Source organism: Lagopus leucura, unplaced genomic scaffold (assembly GCF_019238085.1).
Source record: "Lagopus leucura isolate 7727_CA_CO unplaced genomic scaffold, USGS_WTPT01 Super-Scaffold_100060, whole genome shotgun sequence".
Taxonomy (NCBI): Eukaryota; Metazoa; Chordata; class Aves; order Galliformes; family Phasianidae; genus Lagopus; species Lagopus leucura.
Genome location: NW_024962306.1, coordinates 974,155 through 1,000,020, shown reverse-complemented (window position 1 = coordinate 1,000,020; position 25,866 = coordinate 974,155). Strand labels below are relative to the sequence as shown.

Here is a 25,866-nt window from a genome sequence, read left to right as displayed (position 1 = left end):
CCCAAATTTCAAAACACACTGGGTCCAACACATCACTCACCTTCACCAGACTCAGGGTGTGAGCACTGGGACCCAGCTGACCTGAGGCTGGGCCAGTGGTTACCACAGTCTGAGGTGGAAGATGCCGGGCTGAGAATTTCCGGGCTGAGATGAAGAGAAAGAGCATCATGTTCTCATGTGTTCCTTTCTGCCCACTGACTCCTAGTTTTGGCCAGTTGTTACTCCACAAGAAAACCACCTCTTACCCCATTGCAGTGTGATTTCTTTTTAAGCTTTTGATAGCAGATCCTTACAAAACTGTACTGGAAATCCAAGTACTGAGACTGGCCACTGTCATCTACATGCTTGTTACTGACTAGCAAGAAACGTTGCTATTTTGATCCTCCACTCATCAATTTTTGCTTCTTCATCGTCATATCTCCTTTATTTACACACTCCCAGATCAGGAGCTTTGGGTGCTGCTGTCAGAGAGCTATTTGGTGAATTCATTACCCAATGAGTATTTCTTGACCCAGCAATGCAAGAAAAGTGGAAACCTGTTAATATGTGGTCCCAGTTTATCAGTTCACAATCCTTAAAACTTGATGGAAGTCTCCCTGGGGACAGCTCTCCAGCTCAGCTATGCAGAGGATTGCAATAAATGAAAACAATGGTCCTCCATAAACTAAACATCTCTGACTCCAGACACAAAATTCCTATAGATGTGAAGTTACTGCCTATTCAGCCCCAGATAAATGGCCTGCTGGACTAAGATACCTTCATGAGCCATTCTGCCTCTTCTGGTTTTCACAACTGTAAAACAGAGAGTGGCTGGGAAAGAGACCCTAAGGAGGTTGTACATCCACAGGTGAAGAGTCCTGCTGATGTGGTGAGGAGGCAAATGACAAACTACCCTCGGAGAGAACAGTCTGCAAACTGCTGTCCCAAGAAGGTCAGACCCTACACCATTGCTTGGCAGCAGCCACTTCCCAAACACAGCCTAAGGGGAATCACAAACTGTCTCCAACCCGTACCTGCCCTGTGCAATGCTTTTGTGGGACAACTTACAGCTCTTGGATGAGGACTTTGCTGCATGGCTACAGGGCAGAAGGGGATGTTTGCCACAGGCAGAACCTCTTGCTACCTCCACAGGAACCTCATCAAGCAACTCACCTTTGGGCACATCTTCTGTTTCCTCTTCTTCCAGCTCTCTGGGAGAGAATTTCATCACATCGGACACAACGTGGGTGCCCACCAGCACGGTGCGCCCAAACGCCCGCTTTTCCACCACAAAGATGCTGAGGGGAGGGTGCAGGTAGACCTGCTCTGGGAGCTCCTGCAAAAGAACCACACAGAGGGGTTGTGGGAGTGTGGGCAATACACAGAATCACAGAACTGAAGGCACTGGAAGGGACCTCTGGAGGTCGTGTAGGAAAGCTTACAAGTAGCTTTGGATATCACCAGAGAGGGAGACTCCATCACCTCTCTGTGCGGCCTGTGCTGGGGCTTGGGCACCCTCACAGTAAAAAAGTTCTTTGGCATGTTTGTACAGAACTTCTTGTATTCCACTTTGTGCCCCTTTGTCCTATTCTGGACACCACTGAGAAGACTCTGGTCACAGTCTTTTGACATACACCCTTCTGATATTTGTAAGTGTTAGTAAGATCCCATCCTCCAGGCTGAACAAAATCCCAGCTCTGTGAGACTGCTGTGCAGCCCTGCTGCATGTGAGATCTGATGAGACCTTACAACTCTGCCCAAAAACCAGAGCCTCATGGCGAGAGATGATGCCCGAGACTGATCTCAGCGGGCATATACGCAAAGGTTTTGATAGGCAGCCAAAATCTGGGTCCCCAGGAGAGCAAAACCCTGGGGGCAGCTCCCCTCCCATTCACTCAACCTCAGCAAGCAGGCTGTATGTGACTGTAGGACAGCCATGGTTTGCTCCAGCACAGCAGCACTCACCACGTCCATGTATTTGACCAGCTCGGTGAAGTTGGGGTTCTCACTGTAGGCCACAATCACCTCTGACTCCACCTTCTTGCCAGCACATTCAATGATCACCTGTGGCTGATCCACCTCGAACAAGTTGACCCGCTTCAGGTCCCTCAGGCCCCAGAACAGGATCTAAAGCACATGAAGCTGCTGGGCTGTTCTAGACGTGCTAGGTGTGGTACGGCCATACAGCCCTGCCCAGAAGTGCCACCCCACTCATCATAGACCCCAAGAAAGCTATGAGACCACTCTTCCCACCCAGCCACCAGGATCCACTCCCATGCTGTGGGCACAAACATGACGGTTTTGATTGTTAAGCCACTGAGACAGTTTCTCCTGAATGTCAGGCACCTCCATTTCTGGCACCTGCTGGGTATCAAACCCAGCTCCTGCCCTGTCCACGGGCAGGCTGTGCCTCCCGCTATGGGAGCCAGCCCAGCAGAAGGCAGCACACCTCTATGCGAAATTCCTTCAGCACGGGGCGGATGCCCTCCGGGATGACGAACCGTCCGGCTCGGGGGTCTCCCAGGTAGCTGGGCTCCTTGGGCTCCACATCCTCGGGCACTGATGGCTGAGCAGACAGAGACGGGTTACACTGAGCACTGGAAACCATTTCTCCTCCACAGCGTATCCCCACTCCCTCTCCTCTTGGTCTGTGCCCACAGTCTGTCCCTGCAGCCTCTCTTCAGCTGAAAGGCAGACGTGGTTTCTCCCAAGCCCATTACCTCCAAATAGCCGCTGTAATCCAACTCAATCAGCTCAAAAGTGGCAATGAGCTCCCCAGCTGGTTTGGAGCCTTTGTAAAAATCAAAGAACTGCAGGGCAGGTTTGCAGTATGGCTCATCAACCAGCTTCACCTGCGGGACAGCAAAGGCCTGGCCGAGGAACTCAGGAGAGCCCTGTAGGAAAGGAGGGAGAGGGTTAAAGTATCCCTGTTTTATCTCACCATCCGGCCATACAGGAATGCATAAGACCACTTCTCCATCCTCTGTTCCATCCAGAGGCAGGAGCAGATGAGAGGCACCTGAAGCAGCTCCTATTAACTTAGGGTCTACTTCCACACAGGACTGGACAAATGGTCTGGGACCATGCACCAAAGATCAGATTGCTCAGAGTCCTTCAGCCAGGGTTGGAATGTCCCCAATGCTGAACATTCCACAAGTTGTCTGAACCCAGGGCTCACCTTCAAGGTGAAATTACATAAAGGTTGGTGTTTTTTCATGTTCCAATCTGAGTCCATTTTCTGTCATCCTGTCTCTGTGTGCCTCTGAAAGAAGTCCGGCTCCATCCTTTCTATCCACTCCCATTATCCAGCTGCAGACAGCAGTAAGATGCCTCTTTGCATCCTTTATTCCAGACTTTCAGCCTCTCTATCCTATCTATATCTTGCTCTATCCTATGCTCCACCTCCAACCCGCTTGGAGCCACTCCTCTGGACTGACTCCAGTATGTCAGTGTCTTTCTGTGCACTGGGGAGCCCCAGACCGGGCACAGAAAAGCTGCTGAGCTACATGGGAGAGTCCAGTGCAAGCAATGTAATTTCCATTCATTATGATAATAAAGAGGCCCTAGGAAAGGAGCATGCCTACAAAGAACTAGTGAAGAGGAAGAGGGGAGGACTGAGGATGAACAGGAGATGGATAGAGGGAAAGGAACAGACCTCAAAGTCACATCATTTCCCCATGACTATAAGCCCTCTACAATGTGAGCCTGCTGAGAAAGGGGGGCAGGCAGATGGGAGAAGCACAGTTCTTCTCCAAACAGAGGAAATCCAGGATGCAGCATGTGTTTCCTCACTTGTAGCATCTCTGAGCTGTCTGCATCCTGCAGCCAGCAGCTTTACCCCAGCTCGTTTCAAAAGGCTGCAGAAAGTCTCAGCCTCAGCCATAGCCCTCAGGACCCACTGCCACTGGCACATCAGGATCAGGCAGGGTGACAGAAAACAGAGATGTGGCTCCTAAATGCCTGTTTGCAGCACTCACACACTGCTGTTCTGCCTTCCCTGTCTTTGAAGTGACAGCACGAGGGCAGTGTGGCTGTACTTACAAATGTACTCTGACTGAAGAGACTGATTATAACAACAGGAGTCTCTGTTTTCAACTCTTCTCTCTTCCCATCAATAATGAGCTGGTCAAACAGAAGTAACTCGTTCCACATTGGGCTCAATGTCTCCTCCATTGTCTGCAGACAGAGACAAGAGGTCTGAGTTTACCACAGCCCATGGAAACAAAGCACATGCACTTTGTAAAGAGACTGGGGAAGTGTGGGCTGATCTCTCCACCACAGTCACATGGAGCTGGCAGAAGAAGAGATGGTAAAAGCACGAGACAGTAGAAGCACTTGGGATCAAACAGTAAGTGGTAACCAATCCTTGACACCTTGACACCAGTCTGCTTGGCTGTTTTGTCAAGTGCTCCTTGAACGCAGTCACACCACCCAGAGCACAGAAATACCTTGTGCCTGGAGTTAGAAAATGTCCCAGAGGACTGCCACAGCACTGCCCTTCAACATGTCTATTTTGTCTGTCTCCAAACATCCAAGAAGGCAGATGCAGGGGTTTAAGGGATCTCACCCTGGTGGCCTGGCAATGAGTTGAAAACACCACTCTCACAAATGGATCCGAAAGGCCGTTGTCATCTGCAGGGAGGATCCCTCGAGCCTGATACAGGTGAGCTCGGAGCTGGAAATAGCTGAAATCTGATAAGAAAAAGAGTTCTCAGTTCCCTGATCCAGCCCTTCCTGAATCCAAAAGATGTATCAGGGGGAACATGGTAAGGTAAGATCAGGTAAGGCTGGGTACATCCTGCAAGGGTACCACTTCTAGGGGCACACACTGCAGTTCTCAGAGGGCCAGCATGTCTCTCAAGGTTTGGACAAGCAAGAGAAGCTCAGCAGGCTCCCCAGGCATCTCTGGGAAGAACATGATGTGAAATGTGCAGTAATCTGAGAGCATCCACCACTGGGGAGCGCCAGTGGGACTCAGCTAAGAGGCAGAGCTCATGTTTATTGCCAGCAGCACACTCAGCACCTAGGAAGCCCCCATCCTGCCAGCTGCTCCTCCTGTGAGAGTGCAAACGTGTCCTCATCAGAACAAAGTGGACTTGTCTTTCCCAGTCAGGCCTCAGAGATGACATGGAGTTGACAGGCCAGGTCCTACTCCTCACGCACTGACCCGAGGCAGGACTTCTCACCTCTCTGTTTGCCCACTCATGGTTAAGTTGTGGAACTCACCATCCCTGCTGAGCCAGCTGGGAGGACTGTGAACTGAGAACTGGGTGATCTCCTGTCTGCTCTCAGAGAGGTACTTGAACTCCTCAGGCAACTCCACCATGCAGTTCTTTGCATATTTGGTAACCCCGAGCCACATGTAGATTTCCAGTTTGGCAAAGATCTCACCAGTGTGCAAGCCGGGCACCTGAAGGTGCAGGAAGGTTAGCAAGTTTCCCATCCCAGCCATACTACCTTCAGACCAGGACCACTGCTGCTGGCCAGTGACCAGCCATTGAGCACAGGACACAGTGTCACATAGTGGAGCAAGAGCTGTGCTTCCTTACAGACACTGGGATGTCAGGAAGGAGGGCTAGAAAAAAGGAGGGAGAAGCAGCATGATGCAAGCAGAAACATACTGCTTTGGGATAAACCCTACCTTCAGAAAGACAGTCTGAATCTTTGCACAGTCCTTGCCTTTCTCCTCTTCCACCACTGAGTAGAGGATGTTTTGAGCAGGGACTCTTGCGTATGCCACACGCCGGTTGTTGCTGAGCATCCAGATGAGGACATCGGGCAGCGTGCACTGGGGCTGGAGGGAGGAAGAGCAGTGACAATCTCCTGATGCACACGGGGGGGCTGGAGGCTGCACAGCTCTTTGGAGATCCAGAAGCAAGTGATGGGGCCAAATGTCGGGCACATGCTTCTGAAACTCAGCCCTGCAGTATGGCTCTGTGGGTCTCCCCGAGGAATTTGGTTTTCCCTACAAATCAGCGGGATGCAGTCACTCATCCCATGCTGGAGAAAGAGGGGCTGGAGAAGTGATACTTCCCCTGCACCTCCTGCCAGAAGCCCGAGAGCTAATCCACGGGACAGCACCATGTGCAGACAATACAACCATGCCAGTGCCAGCACAAAGCTGCAGATGCAGAGCAGGCTTGCAAAGGAGCACATTCACAGAGGGAAACAAGGAATTATTTTGAATCTTAGCTTCTGCTCTCTTTTCCCTCTTGGTGTGTTTGTACTTGCACAGCTTCTTCTAGCACTGCAAGAGGTGAAGTCTCATTCGTTCTAAAGTCTATCTGTCCTACATGTCCAAGGATGTGATAGTGATTGAACTTCACTTGGCAAAAGACTTCTCCAAAGTGCATCAACCTCTGGGCACTTCTCTCCTGCAAACATTGTGCTCTGGTTTACACTACAACAATTCACTTGGTTTCCAGAGCTCTTTAAACAGAGCCAGTGAGACTCTGAGTGCAGAAAGCCTCTGTTATAGACAGGAGTCCACACTGCAAGTCTGAATTTGCAGGAGGGGACGGTGTCAGGTCCCAGTGGGCAGGCAGGCAAGACTGATTTCCAGACACGCTTCCCACAGCCACACTGCAGCACAGCCTGGGGCCAGGCAGAGAGGGCAGGAAGGTCCTGGTGGCTGGGGATGACCCAGCCCTGCCTTCAAGCCACGCTGGGCCCCTCGACCCCTGCTCTGACACCGCTGACCCTGCAAGACTGTGAAGCTTCATCCCTCGTGAGAGCCATTACATAAAATACGGTAACTTCCAGCAGCTGGAAACTGGGATTTTACACAGCAAGGAAAGACATCTGGAAAAAAATCCCCATTTCAGGCTGATGGAAGTCCCAGCAGGCAGCCCTGCTTCCCCTCCTTGCCCGTGCCCTCTTGTGCTCAGAAATGGGTGCCCCGGAGCAGCTGTACCTCTTGAGCCATGAAGCGGAGTTTGGCCAGGATTCTCCTCATCTCCTTCACCTTCTCCTTTACATTGGCTCGAGTCAGCCACCTCCTCACACGGAGGCCCTGCTTCACATACAGGATCTGCACAGAGAGCAGAGCTGTCGCATGCCCGGCTGTGAGCCATGCATGCCACACTGGCGGCACTCCTGGGGGCTCTGCAGGAAGTGGAGACCCTGCCCTCCTGCCCCATCGTGCCTGGCCTCCATCAGCTCGCTTGCCAGCTGCTGAGAGCAAACCTTGAGAACCTGTGTTGAGGTTACTGCAGAAACCCATCAGCTCTGCCGACAGCAGAAATCCATGAGCTTTTGCATCATTGGGGACAGAAGGACATATAAGAAAGAAACATTTCAGAAGATGACGGCCTAAGGCTCCAGATGGTGTCTGAGAGCATTTTGGTGACCACAGAAGTCTGCGAAGTGGAAGCCGAAGGAAACTGGAAGATAGGGCTAAGCTGTCATGTCTGTTAATTGATAGGGTCCAGATCTGAAGACAAACTTGGTGATGAACCTGAACTAATAATGAAATCCAGAAGGAATTCAGGGTTCACACCTAGTGTTGACTGACCAGGCCAGGAAAACCCAGAAAACTCATCTCTTGGGCTTGGTTATCTCCTTCAGAGAGACCCATCCTTACCAGAGGATTTTTGCTATCACTCCACGACAATGTGAAGAAAAGCAGAGGGACCCAGACATGCCTGAATTTTATTTCCTACTGTTGTCATTGCATTTTGGTCAGTAACCAAAGCTTTGTGATTTGATGGGGACCAGGACTGCAGCTGTGCTCTGCCAGGAGAGGAAAGCTGGCACCCAAGCACAACATCTGCTTAAGACAGGAGGCAGCCATGGGCAGTCCCTGCTCCCTGTGCTGGAAGATGTAAAACTCTAAGCAATGTTGGGAGATGCAGGTGGTTGGAACTAGGAACTATCTTCAAGATTCCTTCCAATCTAAGTCATTCTATAGCTGTATGACTATACTGTGGGTCTTAGCTCCAAGTTTCCCTCTTAGCATCAATTCCAGCTGGTCCTCCAGAAGCATCCTGCAGAGCAGGTGTCACACGGGTTCTCCCCAATAATCCCAAGCCCCACAGCTTACGATGTTGCGCATCATGTACTTTGTCTGACATCTGTCAAGATGGTTTGGATGTGCCATTGTTTTTCTCTCTGCACTGAGTGAGTATTGTCTGCAATGAGAAAAGCATCACAGCCTCGGAAATGTGCATGCTGTAGGACAGCACTGCTGACACAGCAGAGCCACAAGCTCCACCTCCCCGCTACTAAACTGGATGTAGCTGAAACCCCATCTCTGTAATGACTGTTCTGCAAGGCTTTTGATCAGAAGGTACACGTGGCTCAGCATTCCAGGCCCTTCTTTACTGTCTCCATTACAAGGTTAGGGACTGCTGTATGTATCAGACCCCACCAGACTGTCGGTAATTAAAACACCAGTATCCTGAAAGAGTGACTGAAAAGAGGGAAAGTAATGTCCTAACAGCTAGGAAACTCCCAGGAGACCAGAACATCAAGGCTGCCTGCTAACCCTATGCTTCCCAGGATTGTGGTCTCCCCTCTGAGCTAACAGAGCTACAGAATTCTTTCCCCATGTTGTCCTGGTTTCCTTCCACTTATTCTCCTCTAGAGAACAACAGAGGAGGCTGCGTGCAGCCCAGGCAGAACATGATATAACCTCCTAACCTAAAGCCAAGAAATCTTAGAAGTCAGGGCCATGCAAACCTGCATCCAGCTACAAATTCCTCCAGCACCTCTCGGAGCCTCTCTTCAGCTTTAGCCTTAGGCCTTCTCATGAGCTTCTCCACATCATCCAATCCCTGCTCCTGTGGGGAAAGCATGACATTCAGGCAGCTTGCAGCTGGCCATGGGCTCAGGGCAAAGCCTGACGCAGATGTGTTTGCCCCAGGTGTGCCCTTCTGCAGAGCTGGGGCAGACAGAGCACTGCAGGTCAGTGCAGCACCGCACGGACTCTGGGCCTTGGGGCTAACCTGATAACTGGTTGCAACAACACCTCGTGCCTCCGTCTTCGAGCACTCACCAAAACACATCAGTGCAAGCTCTGCTTTCTAAGTCTAAGCAGGAAAGACAAGGCCCTGGAAAGGGGTTTCACTCCACTATGACCACTGGAGGCTGAAAGTCCTTTGGCAGCAGCATCTCCCCAGAGCAGAGGAGCTTTTTGTCATAGACCATAGCAGGATACTTTGCCAGGGACAGATGGGATAGAGCCCCATGACATGCATAGGGTGAGGATGTTTCAGCTAAGTGTTATGCAGAGTAACTGTGCACTACGAGAAAAAGGACGATGGCAGGAAGCCCCATGCCCCAAGAGCTGCTCTGTGCACGTTACCAGGCGCTCTGCCAGCTTGACAATCCAGTTGGAAACGCAGAGTCTCCAGGTGTGATCCTCCCAGTAGCTCCACACATACACGCAGGGTTTCTCATGCACCATGGGCAGGCAGCTGTATGATCTAGGGGCAGCACAGGACATTAGGGCTGCTGCGTGCAGCTGTCACAAGGCAGCATTTGCACAGGGAGCAGTAAGGACTGCTTTCCTCACAAAGAACCGTCTGCGTTGGTCCCTGCATCATGGACATGGATACAAGCTGCAGAACTGGCCTTTTGCCATCCCAAGGCAGTGTATGATGTTTCTAGCAGAGAGCAGCAGTGTGCCCAGCAGAGAGAGTGTGGGATGCTGCTGAGATTCCTTGCTACTACAGGATGGAGTGAGAGCGAGCGCAGGGCTCAACACAACCACGACACTGCCAGGCCTGTAGGGTGAGGAAGGCGGCATTCCCAGAGCACCTCATCATCTGTCTGCCTTGCCTGCCCAGCATAGAACACTGTGAGCCAGAGCACTCCTCTCCTTCCTCTGCACTGGAATCAAGCCCTTGGGATACTGCTTGTCCACCAGACAAGGGACTGCTGGCACTGATGAGTTACATTTCCCTGTAGCCCTGTCCATGACTACCTGCAGACATCACACAGACACTGTAGGGTCTGACAACAGCAGCCCGCTGGGCCACGGTGAGCTGCAGGGTTGCAAAGCAGAGAAACACCTGCACAGCACTCACATTTCTGAGCAGATTTACTAATAGCATCCTGAGCAATTAAGATGGGAAGTTCAGGACTGGGGTGGAAAGCATAGAAGGATGAAGAAAGTATGACCTACCTGTCATACTCTGTGGGCTCTGGTCTCTGGCTTCTTGTCATTGATTTGTTCTGTGGGGCTGAATCTGGGGCCAGGATCTCCACATCCAGCTCACTATCTGAACCAGCATCCAGCAAAGTCTGGTTTTCTTCTCTCCCTTCTCCTTTCTCTCCTTTTTTACGCACTTTGGTCACAGCCTCTTCAGCTTTGCCATAGTTTCCTTGAAGATAAGCATTAAACAGCAGTCAGAAAAGCAGGATCAGTGTTAAACAATGAGTTAGCTAGTTTGCAAAATCAGCACAATCATGCTGCCAAGAGAAGGACAGGAGTCTGCACTGCTTTCAGAACCAGCACTTCAGCAGCATCCAACCATCAATGCACCACTTGGGCAACAAGATCTGAGATGGAGCTGGGAAACCACAAGGAAGTCCATGTGTGTGCCTGCAAGTTCCACTGCTTCTACCAAAGGCCTTGAAGCTTCCATCTAAACCCCTGGACTAGGGTCAGCAGCAGGAGGTCAAGAGGACTTCTCAGCACTCCTCCAGCAACGCAGATCCAGGGTTGGACCTGCATCCCCTGCCACTGTTTCCCCATCATCCACTGTCACAGCCCCTCAGCACCACATACTTAACCCCATTTGATTGCTCCCAAACCTTTCAACTGCTTCTCACCTCCACTCCCTGAAGAGCTTCAAGCATATTCCCCAGACAGGAGTTTCATACAAATATGGCAAAACTCCAATCCCATGAGAGATCATACAGACTTTTAGAGTAATTAAAGTACTGTGAGCACTGCTTGGCCTCATCCTCCACCCTTCCTGAGCTCCTGATTTGGAGACATATATTGTGTGACGCTTGGCACTGTAGGACCGCAGTGCTGCCCTGGGCTGGCTCAGGGAGGTTCACACCATTCCCATGGTTTCCTCATTTGGGACCCTGGGGAATACACACCTATAGAGACCTCAAAGCTGACAGGTTTGGAGCTGAGTGAAGAGTCCATCATCGTGGTTTCAAAGAAGGCAGCAAAAAGGAAGAATTCTTCTTTCCTCCCCAAAGCACTCTGTGCAGAGAAAGAGAATTCAGCCCAAGCCTAGCATGCCAAAACTCTGACTCAGCAGAGACTTGCAAAGCACCAGGCCATGGCTGGTGCCTGTCAGGCCTCTTGAGGGCTTTACTCTTGAGGGACTTCAGGACACTGCTGGGCTGCCAAGCTTTCCTGGAAAGCTCAGGAGTCTGGTATGAAACCATGGCTCTGGCTGATGCTCCACCATCAGCTTGTATCCAGGTATAGGGTAAAGGATGGCTACTGTACCCACACAGCTGCCACTAGCCTATCTTTGCTGGACCAAGTGGTGACCCAGAGCCAGCTAACAGTTCCAAGGCTCCTGGATAGAACTACACGCTCTGTGATGGCCATGCTTTGGGAATAACACCCATGTGAGAGTGATGATGCATGCAGGGATGCTCCTGCCTCACTGAGGGAGGCAGTTTGCAGGCTGCACGTGAATCCTTGGCCCTCACAGAAGCTCAGAGAGCCTTGGCTGGCCCAGCTGGGTTTTCTCTGCCATTGTTATGCCAGCTAACGACCCCTCTGCCTCCTCCCCATGAGCCTGTGCAGGCACCAGGCCGGTGTGGGTCAGGTCACATCAGTGCAAAAAGACTCACGTCAGGGAGTGGATGAAGCTCCTCCACCTCCACAATGACCTCTGCAGGCGGCTCAGCCTCCTGAGAGCCCCCAGCCTCCTCCTTTCCCTGCAGCTGGATCAGCTCTCTGGCTTTCGCCTTGGATTTTTTACTTTTCTTCTTCAGTTTCAGCTTGCTGAGGGCACCTTTCGTCTTGCTTTCAAGCTTCCTTTCTGCCATACCCAGGCTGCTGAAAATCTCCACTGTGATGGCCATGAGGATACGTCCACGATAGAAGATGCCCTCCCCCCTGCCCTCGTTCAGGTCCTTGTGGACGTCCCGCAGAGCTGAATTCTGAGGGGAGCCATACAGGTTCACCCAGGCTGGGCCAAACGTGGGGTTAAAGCCTGCAGGGACAGGGTCTGATTAAACACAAGGTGCTGCAGAGACCTTCCCTCAAGAAGACAGCCAGGACACACAGTGTGAGCACGCACTGCCCATGCACTTCTGCTTTCCAACTCCAGGAGACCATCGTGGCCTGGGCAGATGTGCCCAGCAGGAGGCCCCAGGGGAGCAGCCATGCCAGGCCTCACCATTTCTGCCCGGGTCCGAGATCTGCTGCAGGTCAATGTAATGCGTTGCGATGGCTACATCGCCAACGTTGGCATCATCCAGCACCTGGATTTTTATCTTCTTGGCAAGAGGTGGGAACATCTCAATGAAGCTGATCTGCTCGTTCCAATCAGGCTCAGTGGTGTTGCTCTCCACAGATGTCTCCCCCTGGGAAGGAGGAGGGCTGAGAGTCACACAGCCCCAACCAGACCAATAGACAGAGCAAGGAATGCCTCTGAGCCTCCCTGGGGATGGCTCACCCCCCTGCTCCGCTATTATTTTAGCTACTATTAGCTAAATAAACTCTCCCAAAGGTGCTAGGATGAATCCAGCTCACCTGTGGAAGACTTCCACTGGGATTTATTCTACTCACTCCCTGTGTTTAGGCCTGGGCTCTTCCAGTCTGCCTCCATGGGATTGCCATGTCCCACAGCAAGTGCTGACACAGAAAAGGAGGAGTAGCCCAGCCCCAGCAGACTCACCTGCTGCCCACAGAATGAGACCTGCACGTAGGGGTCAATAAACACGTTTTTCTCTCCTATGATCTTGGAGAAACCACCCATAATGCCTGCACTCATGCTGGGCAGGCCCTCAGCACGATACAGCTTGACACAGAGCCTGGCCCAGGGTCTCTCTGCAGGAACTCTTTTAGGCAGCAGTAGGTTCCTGAAAGACAAATTCATATTCAAGCTCTTTCCTGGAGTCCAGAAAACGAGAAGCCAAGTCTGTCCCCATCAGAAGGGGGAATAATGGGGAAAAGTACTTAGTGTGAAGAGACACGTGGCTGTTCTCAGCCACGCAAACCCTGCTGCACTCACTTTTCAATGTCCTCAACTCGGCTGCTGCAGGAGGTGGGAAGGGAGCCCACAGCGTCTCCCCGTGCGGTGACAGAGATGCTGCATTTCACAAAGCCTTTCACACCTGCCCGGGTGTCTGTGGGGTCACTGATAACAGCCCACTTCTGGAAGAACCTGTGGTCTGAGAGAGAAGGAAAGGGGTTCTTTATGGAAAGCCTGGGTTACCACTTCACACCCAACAGCGTCGGCGCAGTCACTGCCCAGCTCTGCCTCTGAAGACGTGGGAAGTCTCACCAGCCTTCAGAAAGCCAGGAGAAGTGAGTGTTTGTCATTATGCGAACTAAATTTGAAGACAGGGCCCTCAGCAGACCCAGCAGAGCCCAGCAAAAAGCTCAGCTTCAAATGAAGCGTGGGGCAGGGAGCAGGTACCTGGCTGGTTGTACACAGTTGCAATGTCCATCTTGAATGTTCCTATGCACGTTCCCAGGAACGGTATCTTCTTTGAGTGGAAAACCTGCAGACAGCAGAAATCCAAGAGATGTCTGCAGCTGGGAAACACACCCAGACATCGCTAAGGAGACCTATTCCAACATACAGCTCAGGCAGAGGTTGAAAGCCCATCTGAGTTAGCCCTGAGCCTGCCCCATTTCTGCCCAGCCATTCCTACACAGCATTTCAACCCACAGCCCTCAGCCAAATTCATGACTTGTAACCAAGGCAGCCTCAGAAAAGCTGAACACCTACAGAGGAACAGGGGCAGGCCTGCTTTCCCATAGGGCCTCCCTTTGTCCACCCCAGGCCAGCATCTCTTCCAAAACCTGAGGCATGCTGAGCGCTTGCTGAGCCCAGAAGGAATGTGCAGCCTTTCATAGCCTTGCACAGAAATCACATTACGAAAGAGACACTGGCTGGGCTTAGCTGCCTTCAGAAAAGCCCCACAGTGCTCTGGACCAGGGGATTTCTGAAGCCCACTCTCTTCCTGCTTACACTTTCCTACAGGCACAAATTGCCCTTCCTTTGCCCACAGCCCTTGCTTTGCCAATAGCTCCCACCATCCATACCAGAAGCAGCAGGCTGTGCCAGTTGCTGATAAGGGACCAAGAGGAGGACTTACTTACCAAAATCTCTATGAGTCTGTGAAATAAAACTTCCCTTGGCTCGTGGAATTCAAACAGAAAGTACTGAAAGGGGAAAGAAAGACAACTGAGCCCTGGGCTCTCAACAGGACTCCACAGGTGCCTTCTCCTGAGAGGAGCTGCACCAAGAGCATCCCGAGTGCTCGGCCACCGGCACCAACACCGTGGTGATGGAGACTCTGTCCATAGCATGCACCTCATTGTAGAAGGGACAATTTGTTGACTTCTGCGTTGCCGTGTGCCTCTTCTCCTCTCCAACTCTGATCACCACGAAGGGGTTAATGTTCACTCCCACCAGCTTCTGTGCTTCGATGATATTAATCCCAACCTGAGGAAACACGGGAGAAGAGCATCAGACCAGCACTCTGCACGTCCCCAGCTCTGTCCTGAGCTTGTTTCAGTGATATCAGTATGCAAACACACAGGGCGCCCCAATGCAGGTCTGGATGCTCAGGGTAGGCAAGAGCACCGCTGCTGAAATTGGCTTCAGCCAACACCAAATCGAAGTGACATTGAACCTCTGACAAGAATTGACAAGCCATGGCCTCCATGGGGTGGGCTGCACAAAGCATTTCCAAGAAGGTTCTGTTTGTATCTTCTGTTAATGCTTTGAATCCTCATTAATTAGACAGACAACTCTGAAAGGACTGGAACGTGGCTGTCTCATTTGCTGTGACTGCTTACAGGTCTTAAGACATGGGAAAAATGCTCTCACAGTACAGTCACTAGGATGAAGAGTGATTGTGTTAAGGAAAGGTTGGAAATTCCACGCCCACAAAAGCTTTCTGTTGAGTGGAAAAGTTCTAACCCTGAAAAGCAGGGGACTCAAATCCATACTCCATGTTTACTGAGAACCAAGGAAGTATCTGAAGCCATATCCAGGCTGTGAGACCTAGCCCCAGAATCTGCAGGGCCAAAGCTGGGACCTAACTCCATTTCCAAACTTTGCAGAGATTTCAGGTAAGCCTGTTGTCCAACTTCCCAGAGCAAGAGCCCCAGCAGCAGCTGTTTGCTCTCAGCCCTGTGTCCCGGGTGGCCCTGGGAAACTGGGACAGGTCCTGGTGAGGGTGACAGGCACAAACCCTGTCCAGGAGATCTCCAAAACTCCTCTAAGGCCACTGTATGTGGGGCTGTTATGCCAATATCCTTCTTCTGTACACTCAACCTATGGGGGCCCAAAAGAAATCCTGCCTTGGGCTGGCTGATTGTGGAGACAGTGCTCATGGATGAGGGAATCTCACACCTTGCCTGGGAAAGCTACACAAAGCAAGGTGTCTTTGTGCTAGAGGTCTTGTCAGGGTATATGGCAACTGGAGAATCCCATGCCCATAGGAAGGCAGCAAAGGACTTTCTGGAGGGGCAGCTACAGAGGCATCAGCAGGAACACACACCCAATGTGCATTAAGTACCTGGAAGCTCTGTGGGGTTGGAGTGGCAAACAGGTCCCGTGTGGAGCAAATTCTGGAACGGCTGCACAGAAACACAACCTGGATGAGCTGATCCCTTCATCTACATGGATCTGGGTAAGACTCCACTAAAGGAACTGAAAACCCAGAAAATAACAGCTTCTTGACACAGGAAGAGCCAACACCCAACGGTACCCTTTGGGACCTCTAAAGGTTTCTGACATTTTGTAGAAACCAAATGCCACAAGACGCAGGATCCCCACAGAATCCACCCCAGGAGATGGCACCTCCCACCCCAGGGCCCACGCACAGCACTGGTACCTCTTCACAGGGCTGAAGACAATGCCCGACACCTCCACATCAGACACATCATAGAAGTCCTCTTCCTCCTCTTCCTCCTCCTCCTCAGTCTCCAGGCCCTTTGCCAGCTTCCTGCCCAGTGTCACAGCCCTCCTGTCCAGCTCACTTGCTCTTGGCCCCTCGGCTGCCCTACAATCCCCACATCACATCATCACCCGCCCTGGTGAGCGGCTTGTGCACTCTCCTCCACCTGGGAGGGTGAATGGATAATCCCAAATGGAGTTACTTACTCCAGTTCCTCAAATGCAGGATTGCGGATGATTAACTCTGAACTGTAGGAAAAAAAGAGATGCTTTACTGAAAAAACAGTGTTATAGCACTTCCCCCACGCATTTAAATAACAGCGCCACAGCCATGATTCTGCTTGTCTCTTGGCCATAACACGAGCATTCTCCAAAATGGAATTTTTCCTTTCCCCACCCTACATGCTTCATCTCTGGCCCTCCAGAAGTGATGCTTTGGAGCCTACCATCCTGCCTGCCCACTGGCCACGGGCATCACTTGTGTGCAGACAGCCTGGAGCTAATGTGGTCCAAAGCCACACTCTGTGCAGCTTTGCAACCACAAAGCCTTGCTCCCGTCAGCCAGGAATGCCACAGAAGTGCCTGAGTCCAAGAGGACTCCTGGGGTGCAGTGGTTGTTCCAGTCAATCACATTTGGTCTTCTTTGTGAAGACAGGGTGGTTTTTTTCCAAGAGCTCTGGTCACTTATTGCTGCTGTAGCGCAGAAATGCATCGGCCTGGAGAGTTGATGGGCTAGGTGGTGTCCCAGATGGCTCTGGTTGACCCTGACTAAGGCAGCTGTACAAGTCATCTGGAAATGTCCTCCTCCCAGGATTTCAGTACCTGTCTTTCATCTGGTAGACAAAGTCTTCTTCAACCCAAGTCCCAGCCGAGCCCTCTGGAGGTTGGTAGCGCAAATCCAACTCAATATAGATCTGGAACCAAAAAATCAAAACTGCCTGAGAGCTCAGCAGCCACGAAATACCTCTGCAAGTGCCAAGGAAAAGGGAAAGAAAAGTGTGGAATGAAAAAAAACAAGCAGGATGCTGGCAGACAGAAGGCAAAGCAACCATCTCTCAGGGTGAAGGGGATGCAGGAGCTGAGCCCACAGCGTAATCCCTGGCAAAGTCATGTTTTTGGGAAGAGAAATGCAACCCTGAGAGGCAGAAATGCTGCTGCTGGGAGAGGCAGTAGCAGAAGGTGGGTGAAAACAGAAGCTTGGAATAAGGCTGGGTAAAGAGCGGAAAGTTTGAAACCCCGTTAAAGCAGTAGGAAAGAAAAAGGGACACAAATTACTCCAGCCCCAGATATGCCAGGAAAGATCAGGACTCAGAGTAGCAGGGACAGGCCTGTTCCCAGAGGGCTTCTCCTTCCCCTGGGGACGTGTATTTTCCCAGCTGAGCTGAGAGACAGCAGCTCTGGCTGTTCTGGTTCTGCCCAGCTCAACACGGACAAGACGTGAAAGCTGTTGTGTTTTGATCAGATTGGGTCATCAGCAAGATCTCCACTGTTAGCACAAGGGAAGAGGCAGCTGAGCAAAGGTTTGGGGCCACAGAGCAGCTCTGATCTTACAGCAGCGTCAGTGCCCCCGGTCAGTCCCTGCAAACCACCACGGACTGCTGAAGGGCCAGCCCCGTCCCGCTCCCCCTGCCAGCACAGACGGTCCTGCAGTGAGTGCAGGAGGCTGAAAGCACCCAGCAGCACTCGGCTTCCCCATGGGTTTGTGGTCACAGCACTGCAGGGTGACTCAGAGCACCCGTGGGAAGGACAAACAGGGGCGCAGCACCTCGCAGGGCTGCCAGCAGCACTGCCTGGCACCCAGCCCCGGCCGCATGCTGCACCCACTTCCACCTGGGAAGCTCTAGAGGTTTCCCACAAAGCGTTTCCGAATGTTTCTGGGGCTTTTCACCCACTGAGATGAGTGACAGAGCAGTGCCCATCCCTGGGCTGCATGGGGAGGACTTACACCAGTGATGCTGTGGTTCCTGTCCACGAGGGCCTCCCGGAGAATCAGGCGCCCAGATGTCATCAGGTGTTGGAGGCTGAGGACGAGGGTGCCAAGGAGCCTGTAACAAAATCACTGGCTTTAGCAACTTTACACACAGCATGCGTGCTCTCATCTGCCCCTGGGTTTCCGGAGAAAGAGAGCACGGGGGTTTCTGGCAGTCCATGTACTCAAAAGCACTCATCGCTGTGTGCTCAGCCTGCAGAGAGCGACGCTTCATTAGGAAATAAGCACAGGGCCACAGCAATATTGGCAGCAAATCAGGCCAAAACCCGCCCAGCCCAAAGGGGCTTCTCGCTCTGGAAGGCCAATCCCTGCTCCCTGCAAGCAGTAGCAATATGCATGCAGTTCTGCAGCTCCCACCCCACCTCATGTCACTGCTGGCCAGAGCCCACTGGTGTTTTGTGCCCCAGCTCCCTCTGGCAGCTGAGTGTGGGGTGAAGCAGTCTGACCTCTGCCACCCAGCTCTGCTCTGCTCTGCTCACCAGCAGCAAAGGTGCACGGATAGGTGTCAGTGTGGGCTTCTCCCATTGGACTTCTTTGCTCAGTACCATCATGTCCTGGTGACTTGCTGTTTACCAGTTTGTCCTACAGCAGTTCCTATTGACATTTCAGCCAGAGACAACTCCTCTGATCCCTCTCCCATAAAGGAAAGCACCCAGTAAACACTGACATGAAGTTCACTCACATTTTTTGCTCTGGCTTTGAGTGTCCTGCATGTGCTGTACTTATCTGTTTCCTCCACACCCTCTCTGGCAGGGATGTGATGGCTTTGAAACTGTTTGCACCATCACCCACCCTATGAAGCCATCCCTGTTGATTTTCCTTCAGTTCTGACAAGTTACCAGAGCTGGCAGCTCCCCTGCAAGCACCCTCCTTTGCTCCCTCCACCATCACTTCCTCCATCTGTCACCTCTGCTCTTGGGTTTCCTAACCCACTGCTGAGCTCACAGCACTGCCTGGGCCACTTAGCAGCATTTTATTCTGCCTGATCACCTCAACGTAAGTTGCTGCATTTTTGAAGGTTAAACCCCACTGTCATGGACATGGGGCTCAGTTCTCCTGTTCCCAGCTGGGCTGCTGGGGCCACGCTTCACTTTTGTCCCCTGTGGGGCCTTCTCCAGACCCTCTGCACATCTCTACACTATGCTGGCACAGCACAACCACCGCCCTTATTTCACTCCACATACAAAGTGCTGCTGCTGCAGCAGAACCACCAGCTTTCATCCCTGTCCTATAACTCATATCCTGTATGTCTTCCTCCCACCAGCTTGCCAATAAACATTTCCCGCCCCCATAAGAAGCCCATCATGCCAACACCTGGAGGACCTACCTGTTACTGAACACTTTGCTGCAGTTGTACACTTTGACAGCCAGCATCTCCCCCACGCCAAGCTTCCCATAGTGAGGCCAGCGGAAGAGCTGCAAGCAAACAGAGCACAGTGGTCCCCTCTGTCTCTGCAGCACCAGGTGGCTCTGTGCAGGTGCTGGATGGAGCTGAGCTGACTTTTGCCCAGTACTGAGCATTGTGATGGAGCCCATGTAGCACAGACACCACCACCAGACCCTGTCCAGAGCACCCAGGTCCTTGCAGGCCCCCCTGGCTGTAGGAAGCTGTGAGTTAGGCTCTCTAGAAGATGTGTGGCTTCTGCTCAGCTCTTAATTAGAAATATCAGGCCCTGTGGGCACCTGGAGAACATGGCAAAGCCAGCCTTGGACAGGACAGTGTGGAAAGAGGTGTTACAACTATTTGCAGCTCTCTCCTGATGGGGAGGCTGTCTGATGGACCACAGACACCTTTTCCTGCAGGACCTCCTTTCCTCACCTCCTGAATCCACTCAGTCTGAGCTTCTGCTGGGAGGGCAGCAGCTCCAGCTCACCTCTCCTTCCCACATCTGCAAAGCATTTCCTGCCAGCAGCATTCAGGATGCGCCATTTTTCCAGCCCTTCATTTTATCTCAGCGTGCACCAACCTTCATCTAAGGACTTCCCAGGGATTTCACTCCACATGCAGTGATTTGCTGCTGACAGGGATGCCACACCGTGCCATTCCCAAAGCCCAGCTCATGGGGGGAGAGGACAGGGAGTGGCAAAGTCCATCCAGGCCAGAGGGGTCACAGACACAGCAGGTGAATGCAATGGAATGCAATCCTGCCAAACCCTGCACCCTTGGGGAACCCCTCAGGATACGGCACCAGCAGAAAACCAACTCTGCAGAGCTGTGAGGGTCGTTCCACTTGCAGGGCTGCCTGCAGGTGACCGAACCCATGAGCATGGCAACACGTGCTGAAGGAGGAGGGAGGGTCTGCAAGCCAGGTCGGCCCCTGCAGCTGGGGATGGAGGAAGGATGGGGAAGGGAGCAAGCTCTGCATCACAGAGCCACAGCTTGGCTGCTGAAGGGACAAGCACTGACCCACTGACTCAGCATTTTGGGAGGGCTCATTTTCTGTCCGAGCAGCCAGGCTCTCCAAAAGATGGATTAGATGAATTGCTTGCATATTACAGACACAAAGGAGCCCCAGGGAACAGAAGACTCTGGACAGGAGATAGGAGACAGGACATCACCACTAGCCCTTGCAGCCACACATCACAGGCTCCAGGCACGGACTGCAGGAGCTGGGCATGGATAGAAGGCGGGGAAGCTTCCCGTTGTTCCCAAGATGTGCGTCCCGTCCCCACAGCCCACCTGTCTGACCAGGCACCAGCCGAGATGTGCTGCATCCCCATCCCGTGCCCACTGCCCCAGTCCTCGTGCAATGGCTACACGCTCACCTCCCCAAAGACAGCCTCCGGGCCACAGCGGATCTTCTTTGTCTTCTGGGTGAAGCCTGGGGAAGCAGAGGGGAGGTGTGAGGCTCCGCCCTGCCCCGGGCACAGCACACCCATCCAGCCTCCCCCCCTCGCTGCCCACCTCGGAAGCTGAGCTGCACCTGCCGCTCGCCGCGGCCCGGCAGGTCGGAGAGCCGCCGGACACCGACGCTCAGCGCCATGGAGCTGAGGGCCGACGGCAGGCTGGGCCGCACCGCCCGCTGTGACTCAGTCAGCCCCGACTCACCCGGCCGGTTCGGCAGCCCGCTCCCCCCCGTGCCCCACGGCGACGCCTCAGGGCTGGCTCGAGGCGCGCAGCGGGCCTGCAGGCCGCCCGCCCCAGCGTAGGGCTGAGCACGGCTCCCAGTCACGGAGAACTCGTGGCCCGCGGCAGTGCTGGGAACGGCGAGCGCGGAGCCGCGGCTGGGGGCGGCGGGGCTGTAACACAGGCCGGGAATGGTGAGATGTTCCACAAAACGCGCTGCTGGTCGGCAAATTTGGTGCTTGTCTAAGCAGGTCGGGTACCATCAACTCCCCAGGGAGCTTCTGCGGCTTCCCCGCCAGAGCAGCTGCAGTTTCTATTTGTCTGAAGATGGTGCCTTGGCTTTAGTGAATTAATACCAAGCACGGCCTCAGCACAAGCTGCCTGGGTAAAGGAGCACAGCCTGCACCAGGAGGAAGAGCAGCGCGGGCACAGCGTGGCACAAACAGCTTTCCTACTCAGGAGGCCGTGCTGAGCTCTCCCTCACCTCAGGCACCAGGCATGCGGTGAGCCTGCATTCCAGCTACACCCAGGTGGCTGGGAAAGTCACCCCTATCAGGTCCAGCATCTGCAGCCACCTCAGCCTCAGCTGAGAAACATGCTTCCAAGCTGCCTTTGTAGCAAGCAAAGACTGATGGGTACCAAGGAAAACCCACTTTCCTCCTTTGGAACTGACATACATTTAAAAAGGGGAGGCAAAATGTGTTTCTCACTCTGCGCTGTGCTGTCTCAGAACTTTGCTGCTAACATGCTTACCTTGCCAAAGAAACCATTCATTGAAACCAAGCTCTACGCAATGCTGCTGGTATTTCTTTAGCAAAACAAAAGATTGTTTACTGCTGTAAACCTCCTTCAAAGAACACCATTAAAGAAAGGAAAGCACACCTACATACCAGCCCCAGGTTTGTTTGTACATGTAACAGAATCAGAGCTCTGCATACAGCTTGTAAGCAGCAGAAAGCACGAGTAGAGGATGCTCTCAGCCCCAGCACAGCTTGTGCCAAGTCGCAGCTCTGAGCTCTCCTTCTTCCACGCTTGTAACACATTTCAGTTTACACAGCCACCCAACTTGGAGCTCACTTGGTTTCTTTTAGGTGCAAGAAGACTGGGCGCTGCAGGCCAGGTGATGGACTGAATAAGGTGGGAGTCCAGCTTTTTCTAGAGGGGGGAAGCTGCTGCTGCCTGTAAAATCATGGTAAAACAAAACATTTGGAGGCAAAACTAACTGGTCCTTTTTGGTTCATTAGTGATCCTAGATCCACTACCCTTCAAGCTCAAGCTGCATCTGGGGATACAATAAGCCCAGCTGAGCTTGTGGACTCACACCCTGTCTGCTAACACACAGGTTTGCAACCAATCCGTTGCACAGGCTGAGTCACCAGGCATCTTCCAATTTCTTCTCACAGCTTCCTGGTGTATCCAGTACAATGGACAAATTCTTTCCTAACTGCAGTGAACAAACAGCTCATCTCACTGCAGACAGGGCTGCAGGATACACATTCAGTCTTAGTGATTAACAGGTTACAAACTAATGCTGACAGACACCTCGCTCTGCTCTGTTGCTCACGCTCAGCCTAAGCTGTAGCAAAAATCTTCCATAAACCACGCTGCTGAAACAAAGAAAAAGCCCGGAAAGGAAACAGAAGTCACACGTCTGTAAATGAAAGCAGATGATTTATTTATGCAACTCAAAGTGATGACAACTTGTAGTGCAAGTTCCTTTATTTTGAAATGAAATACCTGCAGTCTCAAAGACATCACGCTTTGCTATCATCTGTCTACTTACAACCCCAACCCATGCAGTAATACACGCTTCACACTTCTGAGGACAAGGAACTACCTCCTCACAGCTCCACAGACAGTTACTTCTTCACTGTATACCACTGGGACTCCAGGGAAATCACTCAAAGCATCTGAATTCCAACGTTTCCAATTACTGGCTTCTGAAAGTCACATACCTCATTAACCCCCCGCCCACAAATAAACATAGTGCAGCACTCTTAAATTGCAACAATGGCTCCGAGCAAAAGGCCATCACAGTACTGCATTCTGCTAATAGGAAAATGTGGTAATAAAAATACAACGACTACTGAGTATGGTAGCAAAAACTTAAAAATAAATGTCTACATATAAAAATACATGAGACTTTATGAAGGCACAGCAGGAATTGCCTCAGGCATCCAACCAAGAGACTTTGGCACTGTAGCAATCAGAAGGATGAACACAGTGAAATGGCGATACAGGAGATGCAGTGACAAAAGGACCAGCAGGATGGAAAGGTGTTACAGAACACAAAGGAAAGTGCTCGCCTGTCTCTGAACATCTAGGCTCACAGGGGAAAACTCCACGAGGGAGGGATCTCCCTGCTGGGGAACCCAGGGGCAGTCAGCCCTCAAATGAGGTCTAAGAGGTGCAGCCAGGCTCCACCCCTGCTGGTCCCACAGCTGAATTGCCTTCATCTGTGCTCCCAGGGCTCATCAGATCCCTTCCTCAGGTGCTCAGTGGTTCAGGCCCTGACTCAACAGTTACCATAAGGTACCAACCAGCACTTGTCCCCACTTGCAAGGCAGATGCAGACAGAAGAACAGAGCTACCAAGGAACAAATACATGGCAAGTACCTTTACAATAAACATGTTTGCCCTAATGCTGGAAGCAGTGCTGTGTGAGCATTCCCATGCAGGTGCCCACTGAGCCCAAGCAGCAGGTGGGTCATGCCAAGTGATGTGTCACCATTGCAAGGTGGAAAACCAACAAGGTTTTTTTTCTTTGACAAGAACTGCCAATGGTTTGGGTTTTCTTTTTTCATATTTACATTTCTTCCAGTTAGGAACAGGAAATACCAAAGATACAGAGTACAAGTGGGGAAGAGTTCGTGCGACCGGTACAATCCTGAGGCCCCAGGGAAGAATGTGAGAGCAGACAGCTCTCCTCACCCCAGTGATGCACACGGCCGGAGCGAGGCTGCAATCTATATCTTCTTTATTTCTGGCAGTTTCACAGGTGGCCAGCCCTGCAGTTTATAGTATGACACCAGCTGCTTCGGCACTTCAGCCAGAACCACCTGGGAAAGAGCTTCCCGGGGAGCCTGCAAGGAACAGCAAGAATAAATCAAAGGTAGTGCAGGGAGAAGAAATACCACAGCAGTGACATACTCTCCTCAAGAATTCAGACTGCAAACCCCACCTGCCAGCCATGTGAGGCTGAGTGCAAGAGCTTCTTACTGCAGGCTCAGGAGCACTTCCAGTCAGCCTTGGTGAGCGCTGCTGCTGAAAAATCACGTGTTCCCAACCCTGCACTGCTCCCATACAGCACGGATCTGGGTGGGAAGATGCCCCAGCCACTGGCAATCTCTTATTTTGGCTTTCAATGAGAGCATGCGTGAACAAAAGTGCCAGAAGAAAAAGTAGGGAGGAGCTGGGGAATGACAGGACTGTTTTCAGTAGCAGGGAAGATTTATCTCAGCTTAAATCACTCATGGAAGCACTCATGGGACTCAACAACAGAGACTGAGACAGTACGATCTCATTTCCTTTCCTAAATGTTTGCATCCCAGGAGAGAAAGCTTCTTCTTTACTCAAACTCTGCAACAGCCAAGAGATATTATCAATGATACAATGAAAACGCTTTAGGTAAAGCTGCAAGAGCGCCGTGAAAGGCACGCAGATTTGAACACAGCCTCAGCTTTCCCTGGGAACAAGCTGTTTGGGAACTGCAGCCATACCTACACTGACACATGCTAACTGCTGCTGCTGTAATAACTGCATGTCTACTGGGCAGCAGAACCCCCTGCAGTTCACGACTTACATTTCTAAACTGTTGGAAAGGCACAAACTGAACGATGTCCCGTGCAGCTGGCTCTCCTGTTAGGGACTTCAGGACGCCATTGTCCCCATCAAGAAACTCCATTGCCTTGAAATCAGCTTCACCAACTCCAACAATAATGATGGACATCGGCAGCTTAGAGGCATTAACGATTGCTTGCCTGGTTTGGTCCAGGTCAGTGATCTCTCCGTCTGTGATGATCAGCAAGACAAAGTATTGCTGAAAAACACCAGAAAGTACTCAGTTAGGGAGCTCAGCATCAAAGCCCACATAATTGGAGGCAAAAGGAGCAATTTCTGACTCTAAAAAAGCAAGCAGATTGTGCAGTGAATAACAAACAAAATTGAAGTTCCTTCTTCTATATGCATCCCACCTCTCCCCGTGCACTGCGGATTTCCTCTGTTCAATAAAAGATAGGGGCTTAAATTCAATCTATAAAGCACAATTACACCAAGAAGCAGAAAATACTATCAAATGAACAGAGTCAGCAAAGTGCACACAGCACGCACTGCTGGATGCTGCTTCATTCACCAGCCTCTCAAAAAAGGATCAAACTTATTATTAAACATTTCTAACTCCAGGAAGTCTTTGGATGGGACCCTGGGCAGTGACCTGGTGAGTGGCAACCAGCCCATGGCAGGGACTGGGGCTGGGTGGGCTCTGAGGCTCCTTACAACCCAATCCGTTCTGTGACTTTGTGTTTTTAATTATCAGTGGTAACTATTAGAAATCTGAACATATGGCAGCAGCAAATGTCACAACACAGAGATACTCCTGAGGGGACACAGGAGGGAAAGAACACAGGAGCTTTTCTAGAAGAAAAAAAACACCCTAAGCCAAAACACTGGCAAGATGAAGCATAAAAAATCCCTTTCCTTCCCAGAGGCCAGGATTCAGCACCCAACTGAAAACTGCAAGCAGTTTTATAGCAACTATCTACAGACTTAAG

The 25,866-nt window shown here is 51.8% G+C and overlaps 2 protein-coding genes across 4 annotated transcripts in view; both read right to left on the bottom strand.

The window, feature by feature from the left end:
- Nucleotides 1-21,014, bottom strand: part of LOC122188392 (fer-1-like protein 4) — a 34,298-nt gene extending 13,284 nt beyond the window's left edge. For both annotated transcript variants that reach the window (XM_042886663.1, XM_042886665.1), the window contains exons 1-30: nucleotides 20,936-21,014; nucleotides 20,797-20,852; nucleotides 19,358-19,446; nucleotides 17,986-18,085; nucleotides 16,863-16,954; nucleotides 16,248-16,289; nucleotides 15,979-16,146; nucleotides 15,661-15,721; nucleotides 14,448-14,579; nucleotides 14,234-14,296; nucleotides 13,545-13,629; nucleotides 13,137-13,296; nucleotides 12,801-12,984; nucleotides 12,300-12,486; nucleotides 11,749-12,113; nucleotides 11,035-11,143; nucleotides 10,106-10,304; nucleotides 9,284-9,404; nucleotides 8,659-8,759; nucleotides 8,021-8,108; nucleotides 6,893-7,009; nucleotides 5,621-5,773; nucleotides 5,206-5,389; nucleotides 4,547-4,671; nucleotides 4,021-4,155; nucleotides 2,700-2,873; nucleotides 2,429-2,545; nucleotides 1,945-2,106; nucleotides 1,153-1,315; nucleotides 41-144 (exon numbers count right to left, since the gene is read on the bottom strand). In XM_042886663.1, coding sequence (XP_042742597.1) covers nucleotides 41-144; nucleotides 1,153-1,315; nucleotides 1,945-2,106; nucleotides 2,429-2,545; nucleotides 2,700-2,873; nucleotides 4,021-4,155; nucleotides 4,547-4,671; nucleotides 5,206-5,389; nucleotides 5,621-5,773; nucleotides 6,893-7,009; nucleotides 8,021-8,108; nucleotides 8,659-8,759; nucleotides 9,284-9,404; nucleotides 10,106-10,304; nucleotides 11,035-11,143; nucleotides 11,749-12,113; nucleotides 12,300-12,486; nucleotides 12,801-12,984; nucleotides 13,137-13,296; nucleotides 13,545-13,629; nucleotides 14,234-14,296; nucleotides 14,448-14,579; nucleotides 15,661-15,721; nucleotides 15,979-16,146; nucleotides 16,248-16,289; nucleotides 16,863-16,954; nucleotides 17,986-18,085; nucleotides 19,358-19,446; nucleotides 20,797-20,852; nucleotides 20,936-21,014 — 3,915 coding nt within the window. The remainder of the gene's footprint in view (nucleotides 1-40; nucleotides 145-1,152; nucleotides 1,316-1,944; nucleotides 2,107-2,428; nucleotides 2,546-2,699; nucleotides 2,874-4,020; nucleotides 4,156-4,546; nucleotides 4,672-5,205; nucleotides 5,390-5,620; nucleotides 5,774-6,892; nucleotides 7,010-8,020; nucleotides 8,109-8,658; nucleotides 8,760-9,283; nucleotides 9,405-10,105; nucleotides 10,305-11,034; nucleotides 11,144-11,748; nucleotides 12,114-12,299; nucleotides 12,487-12,800; nucleotides 12,985-13,136; nucleotides 13,297-13,544; nucleotides 13,630-14,233; nucleotides 14,297-14,447; nucleotides 14,580-15,660; nucleotides 15,722-15,978; nucleotides 16,147-16,247; nucleotides 16,290-16,862; nucleotides 16,955-17,985; nucleotides 18,086-19,357; nucleotides 19,447-20,796; nucleotides 20,853-20,935) is intronic.
- A 1,737-nt stretch (nucleotides 21,015-22,751) lies between these two features.
- The window catches only part of CPNE1 (copine 1), a 41,656-nt gene continuing 38,541 nt past the window's right edge, over nucleotides 22,752-25,866 (bottom strand). For both annotated transcript variants that reach the window (XM_042886679.1, XM_042886680.1), the window contains exons 15-16: nucleotides 24,900-25,136; nucleotides 22,752-24,180 (exon numbers count right to left, since the gene is read on the bottom strand). In XM_042886679.1, the coding sequence (XP_042742613.1) occupies nucleotides 24,064-24,180; nucleotides 24,900-25,136 (354 nt within the window). In that variant the 3' untranslated portion in view covers nucleotides 22,752-24,063. The remainder of the gene's footprint in view (nucleotides 24,181-24,899; nucleotides 25,137-25,866) is intronic.